Source organism: Peromyscus maniculatus, chromosome 2 (genome assembly GCF_049852395.1).
Source record: "Peromyscus maniculatus bairdii isolate BWxNUB_F1_BW_parent chromosome 2, HU_Pman_BW_mat_3.1, whole genome shotgun sequence".
NCBI lineage: Eukaryota > Metazoa > Chordata > Mammalia > Rodentia > Cricetidae > Peromyscus > Peromyscus maniculatus.
In genome coordinates this window covers 151,220,477-151,243,960 of record NC_134853.1, presented here as the reverse complement: position 1 = coordinate 151,243,960, position 23,484 = coordinate 151,220,477, and the positions used below count along the sequence as shown (strand labels likewise).

At 45.4% G+C, this 23,484-nt stretch overlaps 1 protein-coding gene across 1 annotated transcript; it reads right to left on the bottom strand.

Annotated features, from left to right (window-relative positions):
* Positions 1–417: 417 nt before the first annotated feature.
* Rpa2 (replication protein A2) lies at positions 418–15,542 on the bottom strand. The gene is made up of 9 exons (XM_006975603.4): positions 15,350–15,542; positions 15,073–15,179; positions 12,521–12,622; positions 9,484–9,597; positions 7,947–8,021; positions 5,772–5,888; positions 2,794–2,901; positions 2,372–2,466; positions 418–1,108 (listed from the first exon to the last, which is right to left on the bottom strand). The coding sequence occupies exons 1-9, from the start codon at positions 15,357–15,359 to the stop codon at positions 1,024–1,026; spliced, it is 813 nt and encodes a 270-aa protein (XP_006975665.1). The 5' UTR covers positions 15,360–15,542; the 3' UTR covers positions 418–1,023.
* Between the last annotated feature and the right edge of the window lie 7,942 nt (positions 15,543–23,484).

Below are 23,484 nucleotides of genomic sequence, written 5' to 3'. Positions count from 1 at the left end.
TAGAAGTGAGCAGTTATTTTCAGGTTCCACATTATGAATTCCATCCCCAAGTTAGTTTTCATCCAAGACATCATTTACCTTTGACTTCTGTGAACTCATTTCCTCTACCACAAGAACAGCCTCTGTGAAGTCTCTCAGCAGACAGCCAACTCAGTTACACCATCACATACTGTCAGCACCACCATCAAAGGCCCCATTGGTCAGTGCTGCCAGGGGCTGAATAACCCTAGCCCAAGGTCTGTTCATCATCCTTCATGGCAATGCTACATGCGCTGCACATCAAAGCCCTGAGGAGATAAGCCTGATGATCTGAGTTGGATCCCTGCAATGCACAGCGGAAGATGAGGGACTCTGTACACACAGAGAGGGAAAATATACCCCCGTAAATGTGAAAAACCAGTAACATCTCAAAAGCGATTACACCAAACTGTTTTATTAAACATATGGACATTTATATTACAAACAATGCAGTAACATTTCTTCCCCTCTGCCCTGTGAGGCCCCACACCAGAACCTCATGCTCACTTAAACCACTTTTAGCCGTGGGCAAGACAAGGGGAAGGAAAGTGCAATTTTGAAAGTAACACCACAGACCAGAGTGGGAAACAAAAATAGGCAGAAGGTAGTGGGCTCTTTTTGTGGCCTGTGGCCCTATTATTATTCATCACCTCAACAGGAAGCCTTTCAAGAACAAAAGCTCCCAAGCATGACGAAGTTCTGCCTTGCTCTCTGGGTTGTGTTCCTCTTTCAATCCCGTCCATCCAGCCTGGAGTCCTGACTAGCTTATCTGGAATTTCTGTTAAGGAATCCCACCCTGGTTTACTTCCTTCTCAACTGTCTATCTCCTTTTGAACCTCTAAACAACAAACAACAAAACAGAACAGCAGTGAGTTTCAAGAGGACATAGGATGAGACCTCCTCAATGAAAATTCTGTCCTAGAAGCCACTGGCCAAAACCTATAGAGCTGGAGACAACAGATGACAGAAAAACAGGAAACAGTTCAAGTACCTAATGAACTCTAGTTACTCTGCATCTGTAGATTTAAAGTGATCATCATCCACAGTAGAATAAATGTGCCCCTCATTGCACAGAAAATCCACTGCTTGCCTAGAAGGAAAAAAAAGGAGGGGGGGTCCCCATATTAAAATCAGTGCCTTTTGAATATAGCTAAATAGGCAGACATCACTTGTTTTTCACTTCCTATCCTAACTAAGAATTACTCAGTGATTTTGTTCATAGAAGCCTCTTGCAGAGAAAAGCCAATTAAACCCCAGGATTGAGATTATCCATGCAGACAAGGGCTACCAGGGCTGCCTCAAGATCCCAGGCTCAAATTTCAAAAGGAATAGAGCCCCATTTAAAATGCCAATGTAGCTGACACAAGGACCCGAAGCCATAGTCAGCTTGCACATGAAATCCCTACTGTGTACAGGGGTCTAAGTCTGCCTTCCCTGGATTCAGGCCCCAGAATCACACTGAAATGCTTTTTGCCCTGCCTGTGGGCAGCAGAGAAACAGGAAGGGAAAGGTCATTCAGAAAGAGTAACTCCTCCAGATCCTCGGGTCCTCAGACAGTGACATGTTTAGTGACAGGCAGAATTTACCCAGTGATTCTTACCTTATCACCAGTGACTCTGAGATGGGCACTATCTATCACCACTTTACAGCACGGGAATAGGAAACTGATTTGGGCATTTCTTTTCTATCTAGACGTACAATTTTTTCCCCAAGACAGGGTTTCTCTGTGTAACAAACAGCCCTGGCTGTCCTGGCACTTGCTCTGTAGACCAGGCTGGCCTCAGACTCACCTTCCCATGCCTCCCAAGTGCTGAGATTAAAGGCATGCACCGGCTAGGCCTATAATTATTAAATGGGCTTTTGTTTTGTTTTGAGACAGGGTCTCTTTATGTAGTCATGGCTGTCCTGGAACTTGCTATATAGACCAGGCTGGCCTCGAACTCAAGAACCCTGAGCACCATCTACTTATATAGTCCATCTCAGCTCACTGCAATGGAACCAGGAGCCTGCTGCCTAAAACAGCAATCAGGTCAAAGCAGGACCTCCCAGTGCCTTCAGATCTAGAACACATCAGCAAGTGGTGCAATGGCGCCACCTCTATGTCCTTTTGAAATCTGTCATAGCTGATCAATTCCCCTCAACAGGCTGCAGTTGACCACTTTCCTTTCTTCTTTTGGTGCGGGTCTCATGCAGTCCAGGTTGGCTTTGAACTCCTGATCCTCTTTCAAGTGCTGAGACCACAGGTGAGTACCACCAAACCCAGCTCCAGCTTTACCTTTTACACTCACTTCTCATTATCAGCAAATAGACCAGTACAATTCTGGACCTCTAGGTCATGGACAACAACACTTACTTGATTGAGGGTACAGGCATGTGTTGGAGCTGGTTCCTGAGATCCTGAAAGTTCAATCCTTCTGGTCTTGGGCAAGCCTTGATCAAATTCAGCACCTGACAGTTCAAATAACAACTTTAGCAACTACTCTGAATCAGTTTACTTAAGTAAACCTGAGTCCCTACATAAGCAAAAAGAAGGGCTGGAGAGATGGCTCAGGAGGAGCACTTGCAGAGAACCTGGGTTTGTAGCCTCTCTAGCCTCCACTGGTATCAGGCCATGTGGACACACGGACAAGAAAGGATGGACGGACACAAACACAGACACACACTAAAAGGGAGGGAGGGTGTTGGTGTGAAGCAGGCACCAAGATAATTTAGATCATTTAAGAAGTAACAAAATATAGGCCTGCCTAGGCTTGACAGGGGAAATAGGCATCTTACCTGGTTTTGGATCACAGTGAGGCCATTTGCTGGCATGAAGTTATTCCCACTGAAGTTTCCTGGCTCACCCATTCCCGGGTTGCTGATAGGTGTTTTCCCTGCTGAAAGCTGAATTAAGAACAAGTTCAGAACATTAGAAAAGCCACCAAGTCAAGCCTACTTCAAATAACTTGCTAATAAACAGCAAGACACAATTTAATGTTTTCCTAGCAACTGTTTATATAGGAAAGCTATAACAATAAACGTTTCAGAGAGGAAAGTAAAATAACCTCCTGAAGCACATAATCTCTCTCCCCTGAAAAGGATACTTCTGGCTTTGTGATTTCATGTGCAAGTTATGATTTCATTGAGAACCATTCAAGCAAGCACTTATTATGAATCATCACTGGGAGACAAAAGAACTTAGGCTTGCCTGCAGGAGCAATAAGGCTGTGGGTTCAATTCGCAACACTAAGAAGAAAGGGGGCACAGTTGCTCCACCCTCTTTTTAGTAACTCCTTTCTCTGCCTACCACTATCAGGATTACCTCAAATACTCCTCTGAATCCAATTCTACAAAGTCACCCATGACTTATCAATCAGCAGCTAGCAGCTGACACTGCTGACCATTGTCTCCCCCCACCCCCAAGACTTCTTCACACCAAATTCTCTGGCTTCCCAATTACTCAAACTGTACCTTCTCAGTACCATTCATTTGCCCCATCTCCAAAGGCTAACAAGTTCCCCTCAGGATCCCATCCCAGACCTCTTTTTTCTTTCTCTTTCTCTTTCTCTCTCTCTCTCTCTCTCTCTTTTTTCTTTTTTTGGTTTTTTGAGACAGGGTTTCTTTGTGTAGCTTTGCGCCTTTCCTGAATCTCGCTCTGTAGACCAGGCTGGCCTCGAACTCACAGAGATCCGCCTGCCTCTCCCAGACCTCTTTCTAGGCCACAAATCTTCACTACCTAGGAATCAGAGACTTATGAATTAAATCTTTCTTTCCTCTCTAAGGCTGCTTTTCGATATAATTCACCTCAATCAGCAGACCCATTAGCAGAACTAATCCATCTTTGAGTCTCCATTCTTTTACTTTTCACAATTATTAATTTCTACCATCTATTAATCAGATTGACCCTCCTCACCCCAGTCTCCTGACTGACACTTCAGGCTCAACCTCACCTTTTGAACTCTAATCAATCCTCCCATTACTACAACTCCTAAGTTCTGATCATATGCCCTCCTTACTTGAAAACTTATTAAGTGGCTCTCTCTGCTGTACAAAGGATATAAAACACTCAGACCAAGAATGCATGACTTACATCTAGTCAAAAGCTATACTTTTCCAGCTGTTTCTCCCCCAGTCTAGACAGCCCAGGCTGACTTCTCTCATCTGAGATCCACCTGCATCGGTTCTCAGGTGCTAGGACTACAGGCTTGTGTTACATGTACTTTATCCACCAAGCTGAGCTCGTCTTTGCTTCCTTCTTGGCTTAGCCTGTGTACACAGAGGCCAGAGGCCAACCTCGACTGTCATTCCTCAAGTGTCACCCATTGTGTCCCCTTCTTCCTTTTTGGAGATAGGGCCTCTCACTGGCTAGAACTTGACAAGCATGCTAGGCTGGTTGGCCAGTAAGCTCCCAGACATGCTCCTGTTTTTGCCTCTCGGCACTAGGATTACAAGCACATGCCACCATGTCCTGGTTAAAACAACAACAACAACAACAAAAAAAAAAAAAAAAAAAAAAAAAACCTTTAAAAAAAACATTTATGTGTGTGTTGTGTGGGGGACATATATACATGCATGCTATGGCACGTATATGGAACACAGAGAACAGTTTTCTCCTTTGATCATGTGGGTTTCAGGATCAAACTCAAGATAGTTAGGTTGGCCATTTGCCTTTACCCTTCATTAGTCCATGTTCTGCTTTCCCCCAAAGGTTCTTGGGGTCAAATTCATGTCCTTAAGCACTATATCAAATGAGCCAACTGTAACAGCAACTGCTATTTCCAATACATGTCCCTTCATCTTTGCAGTACTTTCTGTAAGTGTTGTCTCTACTGCACTGAATGACAGAGCAGCAAATCTATCCTGTAAGGTTGAAGCATTAGTACATTATCCAGTCAACAAACGTTCATTAAATGTCCACGGTTGAGATGCTATTATAATGTAGAGCCTAGAAGCAAAAGCTATCTAGTTTGAGAATTTTTGCTCAGCTTTCTTGGAAGTACTGGGTGAGAAAGAACACAAAACTCTAAGAAACAATGAGTGTCTCATTTAGACTTAAAAAAAAAAAACAAAAAAAAGGCAAAGCTCAGGGAGAATATGTTCTGAGGACCTAAGTCATTTTTTTTTTGGGGGGGGGGGGGTTTATATGTGGTGGTGTGTGTTCAATATTCTAAACATAATGAAATAAAGCCAGAACAGAATAGCTTCTATGGGGCTGGAGAGATGGCTCAACAGTTAGAGTCCTTTCAGCTCTTCCAGAGGACCTGAATTTGGTTCCCAGCACTGTTAGGATACTGCCGCTCCTCCAGCTGTGTGGCCACACATGCGCAAGAGGTCTTATGTCATCAATGCACAGTGTGTAGTCACGCAATCTGCGCATGCGTGGCATAGCTCTGTTAAGCCCACCTGCACCTTAAAAACCCGAACACAGAATCCTCCTCTCTCCCGACCCCCCACCCCTCTTTGCAAGTGCTTCTTCCCCAGGCCCGGTTCTTTTGTCCCCGTCCCCACCCCAATAAAGCTCTGATACTGGGTTTTGTCGTGGCTCGTGACCCTTCAGCACAGTAACCAGAACCACCTATCATTTTTAAAACAACAGCATGCACGCCAGGTGGCAAACAACTGCTTATAACCCTACTTGCAGGGGATCCCATGCTCTCTTCTGGCCTCTGAAGGTATCCTCACACAATCACATACATTTACATAAACACATGTAAATAAATACAAATAATAACGTTTGTTTTCCCAGAAAAGGGAAAAAGCTAACTGCAGCTCACCTGGTTGTTGGATTTGCTGAGCATCATGTGTGAATTGACCACCTCCAGCATATGTGCAGTGAACTCATTCATATCTTCCAGGGGAATGATCTTAAAGGCTACCAAGCTCTTCTTGTTCTATTAAAGAAGAAAATGTAAGCAGAAGACAAAAATATTCAAGTCATTTTCTGGACAAACCACTGGCTTTTCCCTTAGCTGTATTTTTTTCAATTCTGGGGAAAATGCCTGTAACATACTTTAAAACCGTGTACGTGAGGGAGGTCAGAAGACAGACCTGGGTGTTGGTCTTCACTTCCCACCTCAAGATAGACATGCTTTTCCACTAATGACAGTCTATGTTGGAGAGGATGCAGAACAAAGGGAACTCTCCTCCACTGCTGGTGGGAGTGCAAACTTGTACAACCACTGTGGAAATCAGTATGGAGGTTTCTCAGAAAATTGGGAATCAATCTACCTCAAGACCCAGCCATACTACCCTTGGGCATATAACCAAGGAATGCTCAATCATAACACAAAGATACATGCTCAACTATGTTCATAGCAGCACTATTCCTAATAGCCAGACCTGGAAACAACCTAGATGCCTGTCAACTGAAGAATGGATTAAGAAACAATAGAGTACTACTCGGCAGAGAAAAACAATAACAGCATGAAATTTGCAGGCAAATGGATGGAACTAGAAAATATCATCCTGAGTGCGATAACCCAAACCCAGAAGGACAAACATGGTATGTACTCACTCATAAGTGGACACTAGATATAAAGCAAAGAACAATCAGACTGCAACCCACAGAACCAGGGAAGCTACACAGCAGGGGGGGGAGCCTAGAATGACTGTGGTTTACAAGTTTTGGTATTAATCAATCAGTGGGCAAGCCTCAGTGAAACATTTCACTATTAGGATAAGAATTTGTACTTTATCAAGCTGATAATATAAACAAACAAACAAACAAATAAAAAAGACAGAGGTGGTTTTTCTACTATATTCACCTGACTAGGTAGGCCCACAGCTTCTAGGGATTCTCTGTCTCCTAACTCTCCATGGGTGCATTACAGAGGCTGCTTCTCTGCACCTGGCTTTTACACAGCTCCTGGTGATTTTAACTCAAGAACTCAAGGTCCCTCACACTTGAAAAATTTATCTGCCTCTGCCTCCTGGGGTACTGAGAATAATGGTATGTGCTACCACATGTGGCTTCAATGTCTGTTTAAAGATAAAAACTTAGCTACTTCCTCTCAATGAAGAGAACAAAATATCTTCCCATTTAATGTACTTTCCTAATGACATAAATTCAGAAATGCTTCATGTAAAAAAAAAAAAACAAAAATTTTTTTTGTTTGTTTGGAGACAGGGTTTCTCTGTTTAACAGCCCTGGATATCCTGGAACCCACTCTGTAGACCAGGCTGGCATTGAACTCAGAGATCTGACCACCTCTGCCTCATGAGTGCTGGAATTAAAGACATGTATCACCACCACCTGGCAGGAAACTTTTTTGTTGTTTTCGAAGCCAGGTCTTACTATTAACACTGGAACTTGAGCCGGGTAGTGGTGGCGCACACCTTTACTCCCAGCACTCGGGAGGCAGAGGCAGGCAGATCTCTCTGAGTTTGAGGCCAGCCTGGTCTACAAATGGAGTTCCAGGACAACTAGGACTGTTTGTTACACAGAAAAACTGCCTGGAATAAAGTAAAGTAAACAAAACAAAACAAAAACACTGGAACTCATTATCTAGGACAAGGCTGGCCTTGAACTCAGATCTGCTTGCCTCTACTTCCCAAGTGCTGGGGTTAAAGGTCCGTGCCACAATGTCCTGCTTTGTGCCAATATCTTAAAGCAACCATCTTTTAAAATCTAAAGATGAGTATATTTGTGTTCATAACTACAGGCATTTGCATGCCATAGCTCACATGTGTAAATCAGAGGACAATCTTGAGTGTTGATCTAGCCTTCTACCTTGAGACAGGTTCTCTTCCTGTTCACCAATGTGTATGTCAAGCCAGCCTGCTTGTGAGCTTTCCAGGACCTGTCTCCCCCTCCTTTTTCTCCATGAGAGTGCTGAGGTTACAGGTGTGATTTCCAAGTCTGGTGACTCTGGTTTCTTTGGTCCAGAGGACACAAACTGAGGTCTTCACCCAAGCCACGCCCAGCCTGGGAAGCTGCCGTCTGACCTCACCTGGAAGGACCTGAGGTGGCCGGCCACTTTCACATACGTTTCCGGAGGAACCACGGTGTTCTCACCACTGGCATCCTGACAGATAAAATACAAACACATCACTACGTCTTTTACTTACCTTTGATTTTTTGATAAGGTCTCATGTAACACAGGTTCAACTTCAGACTTAATACACGGCCAAGGCTGACCGTGAACTTCTGATCTTCTTGCCTCTATCTCCCAAGTACTAGAGCACAGGTCTGCGCTGCTGCCATACCCAGCTTATTTGGTACGGAAACAGAACGCCCAGTTCTTTTGCTAATGTCTGTTTTAAGGTGTGTGACTGGGTCCTCTAAATGTAGTCCAGGTATTCTGGAACTATTAACTCACAACCGTCTAGAACTTACAGCAATCCTGCAGATTCAGCTAACTTAATGGAGTATAAACAGGCATGAGCCACCACACCAGACTGGTCAACAGTTTTTTTTTTGTTTTTTTTTTTGTTTTTTTAGCGTGGATGCTAGTGTGAATTGAACTCAGGTCCTCTGGAAGAGCAACCAATGCTCTTAACTGCTGAGTCATTCCTGCATCCTGCCTGGTCAACACCCTTAAACTAAATCTTAGTACACATCTTTGTCTCCTTAATATAAATTCCTGGAAGTAGATTTGTAGGTCAACACTTTTTTTTTTTTTTTGGTGTTGTAAGACAGGGTGTGTGTGTGTGTGTGTGTGTGTGTGTGTGTGTGTGTGTGTGTGTGTAGCCCTGTCAGTCCTGGAACTTGCTCTGTAGGATCAGCTTGGCCACGAACTCAGAGATTCACCTGCCTCTGTCTCCCAAGTGCTGGAATTAAAGGTTTGCATCACCACGCCCAGCAAGGTCAATTTTTAACTGAGGGGTTTCAGTACAGGGTGAGCTTTGGTAAAATACATCAGTTTATACTCATACTATCAAGGTTGCATAGTAGCCATTTCCTTATTTAAAAAAAAAAAAAGAAAGAAAAAGAAACGACAAGTCAACAAATGGTTATTTTCTAGATGTCACAAACACTGGGCTAGGATTACTCTGACCCAAATTAGAAACTGTCACTCATTTCCAATGCTTACTAAGTCTGGCCTGTATCATTACTGCCATTTTTATCTGGTCCTTTATAAATGACCTATGTATCTGTCTCTGCTCATTGTCTAAGGTGTAGTACTTGTTTTTAAACTCTTTCAGTATGTCCCAGTATGCTTCCCATTCATTTAAGCAGTATTTATTCAAGGCCCACTGTGTGATAGGCACTATTCTAGGTGTTAGGGACAGTGATGACCAAAAGAAAATGCTTTTCTTAGAGAATGTACTTTTTACTGTCTTCTGTCACTTGCCTTTAAATCTTACACAGTATTTTAGGTGGTTTTAAATTTTTATGTGGTCAAATCTATTGCGTTCTCATCTTTGGAGTTACCTTTGGTATTTTGCTCATGTATTTTTACACTAAGAAAATGCTTCAAAAGGTTAAACTGAAAAGCTGAACATCCAAAGTCCCGAAGTAGTTCCACCTTGATACAAGACACTTACATCTGTGTCAACCCACTGGCGAACATCCATGGGTGCAGCAGTCATATCATCTATTTTATAAACAATATTGGTCGGAGCCTTCTCTGCATGTCTGATTATTCCCACAATAGTGACCTGATTAGAAAAAGAAAACAAACGAAAATGTCTGATTTTCCTGAAAACCAAAGCAAGATGTACATATAAACACAATCAATTAGAAAAAAAAAATTTCTTGAGATAGTCTCACTATGCAGCCCTGCCGGGCCTAAAGCTTGTTTCAAGGACCTGACTGGCCTCACATTTGTGGTAATTCTCCTGCCTGCCTCTTGAGTGCTGAGATTACAGGTGTGAGGTACCATGTCCAGTCCAAAAATTTATCAGTTTTTATTTATCTGAGTGAGCAAGGCTTGTTGTAGAATATTATTTCAAGATATATTACATTTGTTTATGCCGTGGAACATTTATTTAGTGATGCAAAGATGTGTTACATTCTTTTATATTGCATTTGTTTGTTTGGTTTTTTTTTTGTTGTTGTTTTTGTTTTTCGAGACAGGGTTTCTCTGTGTAGCTTTGCGCCTTTCCTGGAACTCACTTGGTAGCCCAGGCTGGCCTCGAACTCACAGAGATCTGCCTGCCTCTGCCTCCTGAGTGCTGGGATTAAAGGCGTGCGCCACCACCGCCCGGCTTGCATTTGTTTAGTCTGTGAAGTTGTGTTACTTTGTCTCTAAAACACCTGACTGGTCTAATAAAGAGCTGAACAGAGGCGGGCAGTAGTGGTGCACGTCTTTAATCCCAGCACTCAGGAGGCAGAGGCAGGTGGATCTCTGTGAGTTCAAGGCCCACCGGGGCTACAGAGTAAGTTCCAAGAAAAGTACAAAGCTACAGAGAAACCCTGTCTCAAAAAAACAAAAAAAATTAATAAATAAACATAATATAATGCCTCATTAGGGGTTAGGGATTTAGCTCAGTGGTAGAGCGCTTGCCTAGAAAGTGCAAGGCCCTGAGTTCTGTCCTCAGCTCCCCCCCCCCAAAAAAAAAGAGCTGAACGGCCAATAGCTAGGCAGGAATGTTGTTTGACTCTCAGGTGGTCTTTTAAGAAAAAACCCAGAGCCAAATACCAGGGTGAGCTGGACGGTGGTGGCGCAAGCCTTTAATACCAGCACTCAGAAGGCAGAGTCAGGCGGATCTCTGTGAGTTCCAGGCCAGCCTGGTCTGCAGAGTGAGTTCCAGGACAGCCAGGGATACACAGAGAAACTTTGTCTTGAAAAACCAAAAACAAACAAACAAATAAACAAAGAAAAACCACACAAATATCAGGGTAAAAGTTGAAAGATCAGAGAAGCAGAGCAGCCAACCATTAGTTCTTACCACTACAAAGGTAAGACTACCCTAATTGTCATCACAGAACCTTCATCCAGTAACTGATGGAAGCAGATGCAGAGATCCACAGCCAAGCACTGGGCTGAGCTCCAGGAATCAAGTTGAAGAAAGGAAGGAGGGATTGATTATACGAGCAAGGGAGGGTCAAGATCACAACGGGGAAACTCAGAGCCAGCTGACCCAAGCTCACAGACTCCAGACCGACGGCTAGGGAGCCTGCATGGGACCGACCTAAGCCCTCTGCATGTGAGTGATAGTTGTGTAGCTTGGTCTGTTTGTGGGGCCCCTAGCAGTGGGACCAAGATCTGTCTCTGACACGAGCTGGCTTTTTGGAACCTATTCCCTACAGTGGGATGCCTTGCTCAGCCTTGATGCAGGGGGAAGCTTGGTCCTGCTGCTCAACTTGGTATGCAACACTTTGTTGACTCTCATGGGAGGCCTTACCCTTTCTGAGGAGTGAACGGGGTGTGCGCATGCACATGGTGTAGAAAGGAGGTGGAGGGGAGGGAACAGGATGAGATGAGGGAAGGTAAACTGTGGTTGGTATGTAAAATATATAAAAAAAATTAATAAAAAAAAAAAGAAAGAAAAGAAAAGCTGGCTAGGTACCTGAAGAGATGGCTCACTGGCTGCCCTTCCAGAGGTCCTGAGTTCAATTCTCAGCAACCACATGGTGGCTCACAATCATCTGTAATAAGATCTGGTGCCCTCTTCTGGCATACATAATAAATAAATAAATAAATAAACCTTAAAAAAGAAAAGCTGGCTAGAAACAAGCCAAGCTAAGGCCAGGAACAAGTTTCTGTGTGTAGTTATTTTGGGAGCTGGGTGGAGGGTCCCATAAAGAGTAGAGAGTCAACAGAGTAAAAAATAACCAACAACAGCCGGGCGGTGGTGGCGCATGCCTTTAATCCCAGCACTCAGGAGGCAGAGCCAGGCGGATCTCTGTGAGTTCGAGGCCAGCCTGGGGTACAGAGTGAGTTCCAGGAAAGGTGCAAAGCTACACAGGGAAACCCTGTCTTGAAAAACCAAAAACTAAACCAAACCAAACAACAACAAAAACAAAAAGCAAACAAACAAAAAAGCCAAGCATGTTAGTTCACACCTTTAATTCCAGCACTGGGGAGATAGAGTTGGAAGCCAGCCTGGTCTACAAAGTGAGCTCCAGGATAGCCAGGGCTGTTACACAGATGAAACCCTATCTCAAAAAAACAAAAAATAAAAAATACTTTTTAGAAAAATATAGTGATTACTGTTGGGTTATATGTGTCATGATGCAGATGTTAGAGGATATATTAGGACACTAGTCCTTTTTCCAATGTAGGACCTGGAGACTGAACTGAGAGCATCAGACTGTGCAAAAAGCCCAAGAACTTTTATCCAGAGCATGTTACTGGCTATATACTTTTAAACTTAGCAAGTCTTTTGTCCCCAGTCCCGTCCCCCCCCCCCCCCCCCGCCTTTTTGTGTGTGTGTTTATTTTTTTGGGGGAGGGGAGGGGGGAGGTTCAAGACAGGACTTCTCTGTAACAGCTCTGGCTGTCCTGGAACTCACTCTGTAGACGAGGCTGGCCTGGATGGATACTGGGATCTTATCTCTGGTCCTCATGCTTGGACTGCCATCTTTCCAACCCCTGATTTCTTATCACTAAGTGTTTCTTCCACACAATTTTAAATACCTGTGAAATCTCAACATTCCCAATTTTGAACACTTCATCAGTCAGAGTAGCAGAAAGCAGCTGAGATATGGTACAGGGCACAATGTGCTGGGCTCGGACTCTCTGAAAAGGAAAAGTATGCATAAAGTCAACCCTAGAGATAACACTATTCACTTAATATTTGCTATGTGCCAAGCACTTTGAATGTTCAAAACCAAATTCTCCTTACTTCAGAGATAGAAAACAAGGTCAGAAAATTAACACATACTGCATTTGATTGCTCTGCCTCTGCCATCCAAAGTGTTAAGATTCAAATTGTATGCCACCACATATGGCAAATGCCACACTTTTAAATTCAAATCCATACTGATCTGATGCTAGAACTCCAGGTGATGTTTGCATTATACTGTGGGTTCACAAAGAAAAGGCCAAAGTAGAGCAGGACAACACAGGATGCCTGCCTTCAGAACAAACCTTTCAGTGTTCAAGGTCAGCCTGGTCTACAACCCTGTCTTGGGGTTGGGGGCAGAAAGAACACATATCAGATATAGCAAGAGCAAGCTGTTCAAGACACCACTGAGGTAACAAGAGTTTTGAGTAAAGGCCTGAGAAAGGACAAGCAAAAAAAGAACTTAGGAGATGTTCAGGTTTCCTGATAAAACAGATGGCCGTCTCTGTAGAAAAATGGGGTGAGTTTAGCTTCACAGGCCATCTTAAAAGAGCAGAATAAGACAAAGTGAGCAAAAGAGCATTTAATGAAGACACAAATCACCTCTCAGAGCTGGGCTCTGTTTTTTGGTTTATTGAAACAGGGTTCCTGTGTAGACCTGGCTGGCCTCAAACTCAGAGATCTACCTGCCTCTGTCTCCCAAGTTCTGGGATTAAAGAAAGGTGTGCACCATCCCTTCCACACAGCAGTGTAACTTTTATTTTGCCTATCACTGGTGTGAAGCAGTCTGAGTGACACACAGATGAGTAAAGGAGCCAGGAATGGTATCATGGCTACAGGTGCAATTACTTAGAAGGCTAATACAATGTATGGGTCCGTACACCATGTACATGTCTGGTATCTGAGGAAGCTAAAAGAATGTCACATCCCCTGGGATTGTCGTTACAGATGGTTGGATGCCAGAATCAAGCCCAGATCCCCTGGAAGAGCTGCCCTCCAAAATAATAAACAAGTAAGCAAGCAAGTAAGTAAAAGGGGGATGGAGGAAAGATGCAGGCCAGTGGTGTAGTACTGGTTTAATGAGTCCAGGCCTTCAATGCTTGTCCAGGACTGCCAGGAGAAAAACAGAAGGAGGACAGGCATGCGGGAGGAGGGTCGGTACTTGACATGCGGCTGAGGCAGTCGAGTGCCTCGGCATGCAGAAGCCCTGAGAGTCCACAGAACTACAATGGTGTATGTCTACAATCTCAGCATTTGGGAAGAGGAGGCAGCTACCTAGTGAGTTCAATGCCAGCTTGAACTGCAGAACACAGAAATAAATATACAAGCAAATTTAAAAAATAATAACAAGTTGCTGAGCCAAGTGGCAGACACCTGAAATCCAGCACTCAGGAGACAGGTAAATAGGACCGATCGCCACAAATTCATGGTCTCCACAGAGTTAAGTGCCAGGCTTCCCACAGCTAGTGAAAGCTTGTCTCAAAATTAAAACAAACAAAACATCACACAAGACAAGCTTTCAACTCAACACTATTTCTGACTTTGCAGAAGCACTAATGTAAATAACAAAACCTCATGCTGCTACATTACAGAATGAAATGCCCTATGTGGGAATCTAAAAGAAAAACATTTACTGGTAATTTCAACCTTCAGAAACATACAGACAGGATGGTTCCCAGCTATCTGGGAAGCTGAGGCAGAAAGGCAGGAAGATCACTCCAGCCCTATAGGTTCAAAGCCAGCCTGGGTAACAGAGGTAGATCGCACTTCAAAAAAAATCAAAAAAGGGTAAAGAACAGGTGAAGGGCAAACATTCAGTCAGCCTCCTCCAAGGACTACCTGCCGCTCCAGTCCCAGTTAGGATAAGCCTGGTGGTGCACACCTTTGCTCCAGCACCAGAGTCAGAGGCAGGTGGATCTCTGAGTTCCAGGTCATCCAGGGATATATTGTGAGCCTGTCTCCAAAACCAATACCCCAAACTCTCAGTCTCATACAAGGGATATGTACAGGGCAGGAAAAGCAGAGCAGATTAAAGATGACAGTGTTCTTCCTGTTAGACATCAACAGGAAATAACTGAAAGTCTGTCCGGGGCACAGTGGACTCTTGCCGTCCAAGGATGTAGCCGTCCCAACTGTGGCCTGAGGGCTGACGACAGAGCCATGTTAACTCTCTGAAAGCACTAGGACCAGGAGAGGAGGCCCGGCCGACCCCGGTACACCTGCCACGCGACGCTTTAGCAAAAAAAAGGACTTCTCTCTTTACACCGTCTATCTACATACAGGGCAGATAACGGACAGCTTGTGTGCAAGTTCGAGTGCGCCACCCTGCCTCCCTCACGTCCTCTCTCGGACGAGGCAGGAACTTCGGGAGGAAACATGAACTCGGAGCCGTCCCGCTACGTACCGACTTCTTCTCGGCCTGCGACGGGGTGGGCGAGCCGAAGCCGCCGGGGGACTGCGTGTAGCCGCCCGCTCCGCCGTAGCTGGAGCCGCCGAAGCTTTCGAATCCGCCTGGACGTGGGCGACGACAGGTCTCAGCGTCCGCGCGGCGCCCCGCGGGCTCCCTCGGTGTCCCCCGCCCCAGCCCTCGCGCGTCGCCGCGGCGGCCCTGCCACCCCCCGGCCCCGGTCCCCGTCCCCGCGCGCCGCTCCCCGCCTCCTCCCCAGCGCGCCCCCCATTACTATTCCACATCCTGGTCTTTTCCTGGGAGGGAGCCCGAGGGAACTGCGGTTCCGAGAGCTCAGCGAACACTTCAGAACTCGGCGCCGCTCCGGCGTGGCGGCGTTGTATCTACTTTACACACTGGCGCCACAAACTCCTTCCCGCGAAGGGCGAGCCAATCAGCGCCCAACACACTTCTCGTCCCAGCCAATCAGGGCTCACGACTCTTCCGCTTTTTCCGGTATCCGGGCCGCGCTTCAGAAAAGCGTCCTGCCCCAAGAAGGGATGGAAGCCTCAGCGGCCACCTTTACTGAGGGCAAATCCCTGATAGGACCGTATTTTAAGAAGTCAACCAATCAAAGCAATACTTCCGGGGCGTATAAAATCAGCCTTGTCAAGTGCGCGACCTGCTTACCCCACTTCCGATGTTTGGTAGCCTATGCCCGCCAAACTGCCAGTTTCCAGGCAAAGCTGAGTTTTAGAGGCCGTGGTACAAGTCACGCTTTCGACGTTGGCGCCCCGTTGTGACACGCTATTTGCACACCTCAGAGACTCACAGTACTAGCCTCGCAGGACCTCGTGGGGTTATTTATTTTCTATAAGATATGAAAATCACCAGGTGTGGCGATTTAATCTCAGTACTCAGGAGGCTGAGGCGGGAGCATCTCTGTGAGTTCGAGTCCAGCCTGGTCTGCATAGCGAATTCCAGGCCAGCCAGGACTACATAGTGAAACCCTGCCTCAGAAATTTAAATAAAATAATGTCCTGTAGAACCATATGATCATCTCTATTGAGCCTGTAAGAAACCTCATGGGGTCTAGCAAGATGGCTCAGCAAGCCAGACTATCTGAGGTCCATCCCCGAGACCTTCAGGGTGGAAGGAGATGCTCGGCAGATAATCTCACCAGATGAGAATAAAGACCTTTACCCAGATTCTTTGGTCAAATTAAGCAAGCTTTATTTTCTGTCAGACAGGGCTATCTCCCTAAAGAGGGGTTTGAGAAATTAGCATAAGACACAGGAGAAAGTGAGATTTATATAGCCCAAAAAAACTGCAAGAATAGGGGGTTTTCGAGGGTTGGGGGATTTTCAGAGGAATTGTGATTATATAGGAACTTGGCTGCACATTCCAAAATTATTTGGCAGAACATCTTATCAGGGTGGAGATCAGGGTGTGGAACACATCAAATGCCAGAAAATGGGTCAAGACCTGGTAAAATTTAAGTTTTACAGAAAACAGGAATAAACTTATTTTAACCTTGTAATAAGACACTTTCTAATCTTAAAATGGGGTCAGGCTGGTCCCTCACAACTCCCAAAAGTTATCCTCTATGTGCACACACACACACACACTTGTAGCCAGGGGTATACACATACATGAGTGTTTTAAAAGAAAGAAACCTGGGCTGGAGAGATGGCTCAGAGGTTAAGAGCACTGACTGCTCTTCCAGAGGTCCTGAGTTCAATTCCCAGCAACCACATGGTGGCCCATAACCATTTATAACGAGATCTGGTGCCCTCTTCTGGCCTGCAGTCATACATGCTGTATACACAATAAATAAATAAATCTTAAAAAAAAAAAAAGAAAAAAAAAAGAAAGAAAGAAAGAAACCTGAGCTGGGTGGTGGTGGCGAATGCCTTTGATCCTAGCACTCAGTGGGCAGAGGCAGGAGGATCTCTGAGTTCAAGGCCAGCCTGGTCTACAGAGTGAATTCCTGAACAGCCAAAACTACACAGAGAAACCCTGTCTCAGGAAAACCAAAAAACAAACAAAAAACCGTTCATTGGACAGAGTCTCGAGATGTAAAGATCGCTTGAGAGCAAGCCTGACAACTTGAGTTCTAAACCCTGAATACACATACAGCCAGATGCAGTGGCACATCTGTAATCCCAGCACTCCCTCGGCGAGATGGGAGGCTGAAATAGAGACTTCTGTGCCTGCTAGCCTGCGGCACACTGAACCGCAGAAACAGGAAGAGGCCTTGCCTCAAGGAGTACCAACTCCTGGACATTGTCTTGTCTTCCACATACACATCGTGTCACACACATTTGACAAATGAATGTAATTTTAAAACGTTATATGTAGCTGGGCAGTGGTGGTACAAGCCTTTAATCCCATCACTTGGGAGGCAGAGGCAGATGGATCTCAGAGCTCCAGGCCAGCCTGGTCTACCAAGCAAGTTCTCAAGACAGCCAGAGCTACACAGAGAAACCCTGTCTCTAACATAAACAAAAAAATTATATGAATATGTGTATGTATGTGTCCACGTATATGTGTATCTGTAAGTGTATGTTGCAGCTGTAGCTTAGAACATATGCCTGGAATGGGCAAGGTCTTGGGCCACCTTCAGAATTTCTGAGGTTTCCTTCTCCTTTTCTTTTTGTGACAGGCACCCTGTACTGCCCAGTCTGGCTCCTAACTTCCTTTTATTTATTTTTTATCCATGTGTCCATATGGGTGTGCGCTTTCTGGAAGATGGTGGAATCACAGGCAGGTATGAACCACCCGACATGGGCATCGGGAACTGATTAGAGGGCATGCACACATATCTTGCATGGTGTAAGTTGAGCCTCCTAAATGTAACCATTGGACAGTTATTTTTAGAGGGGTGTGGTGGTGCAGACCTACAATGGCAGCACTTGCTGAGGCTGGAGGCTCATGAATTTGTGGTCAGCTTAGGGTATCCTGCAACAAAAAGATTTGTTGTTTTTCCTTCAAGGATCATTTTATTATAATTTGAGAGAAAATGATAGTAACAAGGCAAACAAGCTAAAAAAATCTCGATAGTTTCAGGGAGGAGGGAGATGGTTAAGAAGAAGACAGACAGCCATCCCTTTTGAAGTAGGTTTTAAGAAAAGTCCAGCAAGGAAGTTTGGTGAACAGCTGGATGGGGCAAGGTCTTCAGAGAAAGAATGGGAATGTCCAAAGTCTCAGGGCAAGGGTTCTTAGGGTCTGGCCAATAGCCAAAGAAGATATAAAAAAGAGAAAAGGAAAACACACAAACACACACACACACATACACACACACACACACACACACACACACACACACACACTTTAGAAGACAGGGTTTGGGGGCTGGAGAGATGGCTCAGCAGTTAAGAGCACTGACTGCTCCTCAAGAGGACCTGGGTTCAATCCTCAGCACCCATATGGCAGCTCACAAGTGTCTGTAATTCTAAGATCTGACACCCTCACACAGACATACATGCAGGCAAAATGCCAATGTACACAAAATAAGAATAAATAAATTATTTTTTAAAAAAAAAGAATACAGGGTTTCAGTGTGTAGTTCTGACTGGGTTGGAAACCCTCATTTAGACCAGGTTGGCCCCAAGCTCACACAATGTGCCTGCCTCTGCACCCCAAGTGCTGTAAGATTAAAGCAAGCAGCACTATGCCCTGCTAAGTGTTACACTTTTTGAGATACAAATCAAAAAAGTAGGCCGACATCAGGGAAGATCAGTAAGCCACTGCGGAAAAAATATATTTATTCTTTAAGAACAACCAAACCTATTTTAAGTCAGGCATAGTGGCGCACACCTTTAATCTCAGTGTTTGGAGGCAGAGGCAGGTGGATCTCTGTGAGCTCAGTTTCAGGACCATCAGGGTTATGTAGAGAAACCTGGTCTCAAATAAAAAAATCTTATTTTACGGCCGGGTGTTGGTGGTGCACGCCTTTAATCCCAGCACTCGGGAGGCAGAGCCAGGCGGATCTCTGTGAGTTCGAGGCCAGCCTGGGCTACCAAGTGAGTCCCAGGAAAGGTGCAAAGCTACACAGAGAAACCCTGTCTCAGAAAAAACAACAACAAAAAAATCTTATTTTATGTGTGTGGGTGTTTTGCCGCATGTGTGCCTGGTGCCCATGAAGGCCAGAAGAAGGCATCAGATTCCTGGGTTTGGGGTTACAGACAGTTGTAAACTATCCTGTGGGTTCAGGAATTGAAGCCAAGTCCTATGGAAGAGCAGCCAAAGCTCTCAACTGTGGGGCCATCTCTGCAGTCTCCCTAACAATTATCTTATGACCCTTTCACGTCTGTGCTCTAAGACCTTTAGTGTCCCCTCCCTATGACCTCGAGGAAGAAATTCATGATCCCGAGAGCAGCATCCCAGTTAGGAACTGTATAGGCAGCCGTGTGAACCTGTCCAAAGCCTGCTCCTCTCCCTACACCAACAGCTGTTCCTTGCTGTTCCCCTGCCCCTGGAGGCAGTGTGTCAGGCACGCAGAGGCAGTTGACTGAATATTTGATAATGAGCAAATGAAGGAGGAGCTTCAGGAATGAGTTCGGAAGGGCGTTTGAGAGCCTGGACCAGATAACAGCTCTTGTAGATTCACTCCCGATGGCTTCATTCCTCACCTTCTTGGACTAAGCTCTCAGTGGACTTGAACCCCAGATCTGCCACAATTGCAGGCTGCTCTCCCACAGGCTCAGAGGCCACGTGTGGTCAAAGGTCACTGGCACCAGAGGGCTGTCTTGTACCCACTCCCACAAGGACGTTGCCGCCAGGTGCTTGCCTTCTGTGTGTAGTTAAGGTTCTGGGGCTGAAGACGAAGATGGGAAATGACCCTGAAGAGCACTTGACCCTTAGCGGCTGCTGCTTTCTTTTTTGAGACAGGCTCACACCGTAGCACAGGTCAGTCTGGAACTCAACATTTTAGCCCAGGATATCTGTAAACTCATGGCCATCTTCTTGCTGTAGACTCCCAGCCGCTGGGATTATAGGCATGAGCCGCCATATCTGACTCTTCGGTCAGTTTACCCCAATATGATTTTTCCCCTATAGAGTGATGGGGATTGTGGAGATTACATTTGCTAAGAGTCATGCACATACTTGGGGGTCATTTGAAGAAGGGATGCTGAAAAGGGGGTAAGATAGCAGCCAGAGCTTGGCCCTCAAAGGAAAGCTGACACAGAGTCCGCTTCAGGATGACCTTTATGGATGAAAGGGCCTCAAGGTCATGATGCTGTGAGGTCGGAGGAAGCACTAGACAGAAACAATACTATGTCTGGAGATCTAAGCATGGTGGGACCTTACGGAAGGACAGGCTTCCCTCTAAAGCCTGGAGAGGGGCATTGTTAAGAGTGAGAATGAGTGTGTGGGGGGGGAGTGGGTGGCAGCGGTAGTGGTGGTGGCCCATACACCTTTGATCCCAGCACTCAGGAGGCAGAAGCAGGAGGATCTCACAGAGTGAGATCCAGGATAGCCAGGACTACACAGAGAAATCAAGTCTCAAAATAAAAAAGAAAGAAAGAATGAGTGAATGAATGAATGAAAGAGAGAGGGGGCGCTATGAGAGAGATGCTGGGGCAGAGGCAGTTCTTTAGAGGGAACACTCATCTTTAGACCAGAACCCCTGAAAAGTCTCAGACTGATCCTAGAACAAAAGAAAGGTCTGATTTTTAAAAACCATGTCGGGATGTTTCACATCGTATCATTTAGCTCAGGATAGCTCACGTGACAGGGAGCACGGAGGAGAGCTGTGAACTCACAGCATAGACTGCTTCCTAACTCTCTGTCCCAAAGAGAGCTGACTCGGGCTATGGGGTCAGGCCTAAAGGTCCAGGCCTGTGTTCTAATGGAAGGCTGAGCAAAGTCCAAACCACTCGGACTTTTTATCCACTTACCTTTCCAGTCAACCCAGCATAGAGATAGCCAGCTGGGTCCAGCCCAGGAAAAACCATTACCACTGAGGTAACAGGCTCTGTCCAAGGACTGAGTTGGGGCAGAAACCCTACTCCCCGAGATTCACTCTGAGCCCCACCTGTGTCTGTTTGGGGCGGAGACACCCCTGCTTTATAAAAACTCGGGTGGCGGGAGTGGTGGCCCAGTGGTTAAGAGAGTTCACGGCTTGTGCAGAGGACCTGAGTCTGGTCATCAGCACCCGTGCTGGGCAGCTCACAACCGGTGTAACTCCGGCCTCTGTCTGTCTTACACCTTAGCTTCTCAGAGCACTCTGTTTGTTTGTTTGTTTGAGACAGGGTTTCTCTGTTGTCCTGGATCTCGCTCTGTAGTCCAGACTGGCCTCAAACTCACAGAGATCCGCCTGCCTCTGCCTCCCGAGTGCTGGGATTAAAGGCATGTGCCGCCGCCGCCGCCCAGTTTAAGAGCACTCTTAAAGAGAAAGAGCCTCTTCTATGTGCATATGATGTCTTTTTTTTTTTTTTGATATATATTTTTTATTTTACAATACCATTCAGTTCTACATATCAGCCATGGGTTCCCCTATTCTCCCCCCTCCCACGCCCTCCCCTTACCCCCAGCCCACCCTCCATTCCCATCTCCTCCAGGACAAGTCCTCCCCCGAGGACTGTGATCGACTTGGTAGACTCAGTCCAGGGAGGTCCAGTCCCTTCCTCCCAGACTGAGCCAAGTGTCCCTGCATAAGTTCCTGGTTTCAAACAGCCAACTCATGGAATGAGCACAGGACTTGGTCCCACTGCCTAAATGCCTCCCAAACTGATCAAGCCAATCAACTGTCTCACCTATTCAGAGGGCCTGATCCAGCTGGGAGCCCCTCAGTCTTTGGTTCATAGTTCATGTGTTTCCATTCATTTGGCTATTTTTTTTTCAATAATTGAGTAAAACTGAAATTTATTATATGCCACAGTCGTCCTACGGACCTCCATGCTATATATATATAGCCTCTATGGTTCTATGGGTTGTGGTCTGATTGTTCATTTTATATCTAGAATCCACCAATGAGTGAGTACATACCATAACTGTCTTTCTGGGTTTGGGTTACCTCACTCAGGATGATATTTTCTAGTTCCATCCATTTGCCTGCAAATTTCATGCTTTCATTGTTTTTCTCTGCTGAGTAGTACTCCATTGTGTATATGTACCACATTTTTTTCATCCATTCTTCCGTTGATGGGCATCTAGGTTGTTTCCAGGTTCTGGCTATTACAAATAGTGCTGCTATGAACATAGCTGAGCATGTATCTTTATGGTATGTATCAGCATTCTTTGGGTATATGCCCAAGAGTGGGATGGCTGGGTCTTGAGGTAGTTTGATTCCTAATTTTCTGAGAAACCGCCATACTGATTTCCATAGTGGTTGTACAAGTTTACATTCCCACCAACAGTGGAGGAGTGTTCCCTTTGCTCCACATCCTCTCCAACATTGGTTGTCATTGGTGTTTTTGATCTTAGCCATTCTAACAGGTGTAAGGTGGTATCTCAGAGTCGTTTTGATTTGCATTTCTCTGATGATTAAGGATGTTGAGCATTTCTTTAAATGTCTTTCAGCCATTTGTAGTTCTTGTTTTGTGAATTCTCTGTTTAGCTGCATATGATGTCTTATGGGTCAGCAGTGGTGACAGGAATAGGGCCCTGTGGGGACACTAACAAAGAAGCTTGAAGTATTTGAAGAGAAGGTCTAGCACCTGGCCAGAAGATGCAGGGAGGGGAGGCTGCTAGAGGTTTAGGAGGAGCCCTCTCTACCCCTAATGCTCATTCCAACTCCAAGTTAGTGGTTGCTAACTCCCTGTTCATCTCTGGGGGCGGTAGCAGAGCAGACCTTGGCTCCTTGGTCCCTAGTCCCATGGGTCACCTTCTGAGCTGACCTCATCATGCCTTAGACACCTTCTATCACTTCTGATTCAAGGGACAGTCACCCTGCTTCAATGTGAGCACGTCAACTGCACTCAGTCTCTGTGCTCCATTCTTTCTCACCTAGACAGAAAATTCAGACTTGGTGGTTATTTTGATACCAGCTTCCTCGGGGTGACTTAGGGGTCTACGTGGGGATAGAACTTTAACCCTGCTGGTCCTCTGCTCACAGGACAAGTTGTAGCATTCCAAGGGACAAAGGGTGTTCTCCTCTCCCCGCCTCTTTTCTTTATTGCGTGTGCAGTGCCAAGGATGGTACCCAGGGCCTTGTGCAATCTGGGCAGGCAGTCTGAGCTACAGTCCTTGCCTTGCTTTCTTTCCACAGGATCTCCTGTAGCCCAGGCTGGCTTCAAACTCTCTGTTGAAGAAACCAGCCTTGAACTCCTTGGAGGTTGTTGGTTCAAAAAATATGTATATATCATTATAAATGTAATATATAATATTCATATTATATTGTATGTATATAATATCTATCATATATAATCAATAAATATATTATATATATATATAAAATATATATGGTTTTTGTGGTTTTTTTGA